The 2,668-nt window shown below is 33.0% G+C and overlaps 1 protein-coding gene across 1 annotated transcript; it reads right to left on the reverse strand.

The window, feature by feature from the left end:
- Positions 1-439: 439 nt before the first annotated feature.
- Positions 440-2,448, reverse strand: LOC143042476 (protein trapped in endoderm-1-like). The gene has a single exon (XM_076214782.1). The coding sequence runs from the start codon at positions 1,809-1,811 to the stop codon at positions 816-818; it is 996 nt and encodes a 331-aa protein (XP_076070897.1). The 5' UTR covers positions 1,812-2,448; the 3' UTR covers positions 440-815.
- Positions 2,449-2,668: the final 220 nt, after the last annotated feature.

The raw sequence follows: 2,668 nt of genomic DNA on the forward strand, positions 1-2,668 counted from the left end.
TGGTCTTGTACCAAGTTTACTTACTTAGTAAATTTATCAAATTGAGAAAAAGATATCATCATCAATGGCTTATACTGTTAAGGAGTTTGTAAATATATTCACTTCATGTGAATGTGATGGCTTTCAACTTCAAATAAACTTACAATGAAATAATAATTTCATAAAATGGAAATTCCTGTTGATAAAACTGTTATATTTTGTCAAGATCACTGGATATATTTTCGATTAGAATTTACATCAAGACATAATTTGTTATTGACTTGGATGTATTCTTAAGATGTTTTCATCTCTCTTAACAAACAATCTGGAAAACCCGTTTGAATAGAGCATAATCTGCACGAAAGGGACTCTGAAGATGCAACTAATTGGTGCATTGTTCAGATTTATTATGGAATAAGAAAGTGTAATTGAAATTGTGTACTTAAAATAGTATTTAAACGACTGTGTACATAATTTTATACAAAATAATTTATTTCAGACATTAATATATTAAAAAAATACAATTCCTCCTACAGAAAACTCTCGGATTGTGTTCGGTATGCATGTATATCTATACAAACATAATCATCCCAATATTGTTAGCATCTTTTCATATGTCCACTTTCTAATCTGCACAAAGGATTAGATAATAAAAACTGTGTTGTCCATTCATAATTTTAACGAATATATCTTCAACCTATGTTCTATTTTTAAAAAATTCTTCAAAGCAATTTGTTAATACCATACTTTGAAACATTACTCGAACGTCATATGTTGTTCAATAACAAGTGTACATAAAAACTAAACAACATTGTCAACAAGAATAAATTAAATCTCTAAACATAGGTTGCAGTTTGACCCCTTCTCAGTGGACTTTTCTCACAGTCTCCTAGAAGAAATCGACGATATGCTGTCCGGAAATTAAGGTCCATCACAGTATACACTATCGGATTTGTACAATATAAGATCCATCCGAGAACAGTTGTCCATAAGTGGTGAATCGGCTTCGAAAATGTTCTATCGTAAACATTTACTATAAAATATGGAAAAGTTCCTAAAAAATATACACCAAATATACATAACATCATGGTTGACAGACGCAGTGCTCTCGTTTGTGATACGTTGCCATGCCATTTACTTACACGCTTGGAACTACCGTAAGCCACGCAACCTATTCTAGCATAACAAAATATAATAAAAATGCATGGAACAATAAAGCCACATGTGACTGTCACAATTCTATTTGATTGGTCTATACCTTTCTCAAAAGTACAAGCTAAAATGGCGGGGACAAATGTAAATCCTCCCCAGATTCGGAATGATGGCGGAGCTGTAAATAAGAGTGGTAAAATCCAGCCAATGGCTATCGTAATCATTAGCGGTCTTTTCTGTGAAAGATTCTGATACTGTGCTAAATGGACCACATTGAGATACCTATATAACGCTATTATCCCCAAGTGCACCAAAATAACGCCAACAAGTGTGTACCTTATACCACCGGCGGCGCTACAAAACTCTTGTGGCACTGCGTTGCTATGGCGATGAAATATAACTGCCTGCAAGGGCAAAATCAGACCACAATATAAAAATCCAGCAAAACTTAAACTCCCAATCAAGATACAGTTAATGTTATTCCGTAAACTAGAGAAGCATATTGCAAGAACTGTTATTATGTTTCCCAAGCCTCCGACGATGCACAATATTATCGCGATAATTTCTAGAGTCAGCAATGTTCCCGATTTATCACACCACCATACTGTACATTCCTCGGTTCCGTTCATTATTAAATCATTCAGGAAAAAATGGCGTAAACTGGTGAAAAACTCTGTCATTGATTTCCTTCAAAAACTCTCATAGTCTTCAAATGTGTCAAATATCTAAATTTTATCGAATTACTCTTTGAAGTTAATTGTTTCAATTACAAAAGTAAACTATACGTATTGATCTATTAAAATGTATATACTAAGATTTCTAAATTAAATGCATTTGCATTCCATCGTATAATACACGAATGATTCCAGTCATTTCAAATGAAGATATATATTATTAAACAATTTAAAATGAACACTTTGATAGACACAACTGCCAAGCCTAATCAAACATTATTTTTTCCTTCTGTAATGTATAACGTTCCACTATATTTTTCACAGCAGAACAAGACGTAAGTCATTCAGACAGCTATTGATTGTATTTCAAAGTTATCCACGTTATTACTCGGAAGAGTGATCGTATAGTTTTCAGAAAATATAAAGCAACATATTCTATAATAAGCTCGTAAAAGTTTCATCTATCCTATGAATCAGACATCAGACGTTTTTGTGACGACTTCCTGATGTAAGATTATTGGTTATAATCATCGATGTTTTGTTATATAACCAGTGATGCGTGTGACTGCGAGATTGCTGTCACGGGGTTAAGTCAAAAGTGATCCACACTTGTCAGACATAGGATATGGGTATCATTCAGTTACACACCTGCAATAGAAAAATATCAAATTAAAAAAAAATTAAGAGAAGACCAACAAATTACCAAATCACATGCAAACATGTTCATATGACGTAATGAGGTAAAGATGAGATTTTACGAAAGTTTTCAAATTCAAGGACATGTAGATAGAGATAAAATTATGTAACAGTTTGTCGTCGTTCTTGGTTCTCCAGGGACACTTTCCCATACAAACATTACATGT

This window comes from Mytilus galloprovincialis, chromosome 8 (assembly GCF_965363235.1).
Source record: "Mytilus galloprovincialis chromosome 8, xbMytGall1.hap1.1, whole genome shotgun sequence".
Lineage (NCBI taxonomy): Eukaryota > Metazoa > Mollusca > Bivalvia > Mytilida > Mytilidae > Mytilus > Mytilus galloprovincialis.

Excerpts from the sequence above, each read along its gene's own strand:
- LOC143042476 (XM_076214782.1), bottom strand. The coding sequence starts at position 1,811 with ATGACAGAGTTTTTCACCAGTTTACGCCATTTTTTCCTGAATGATTTA.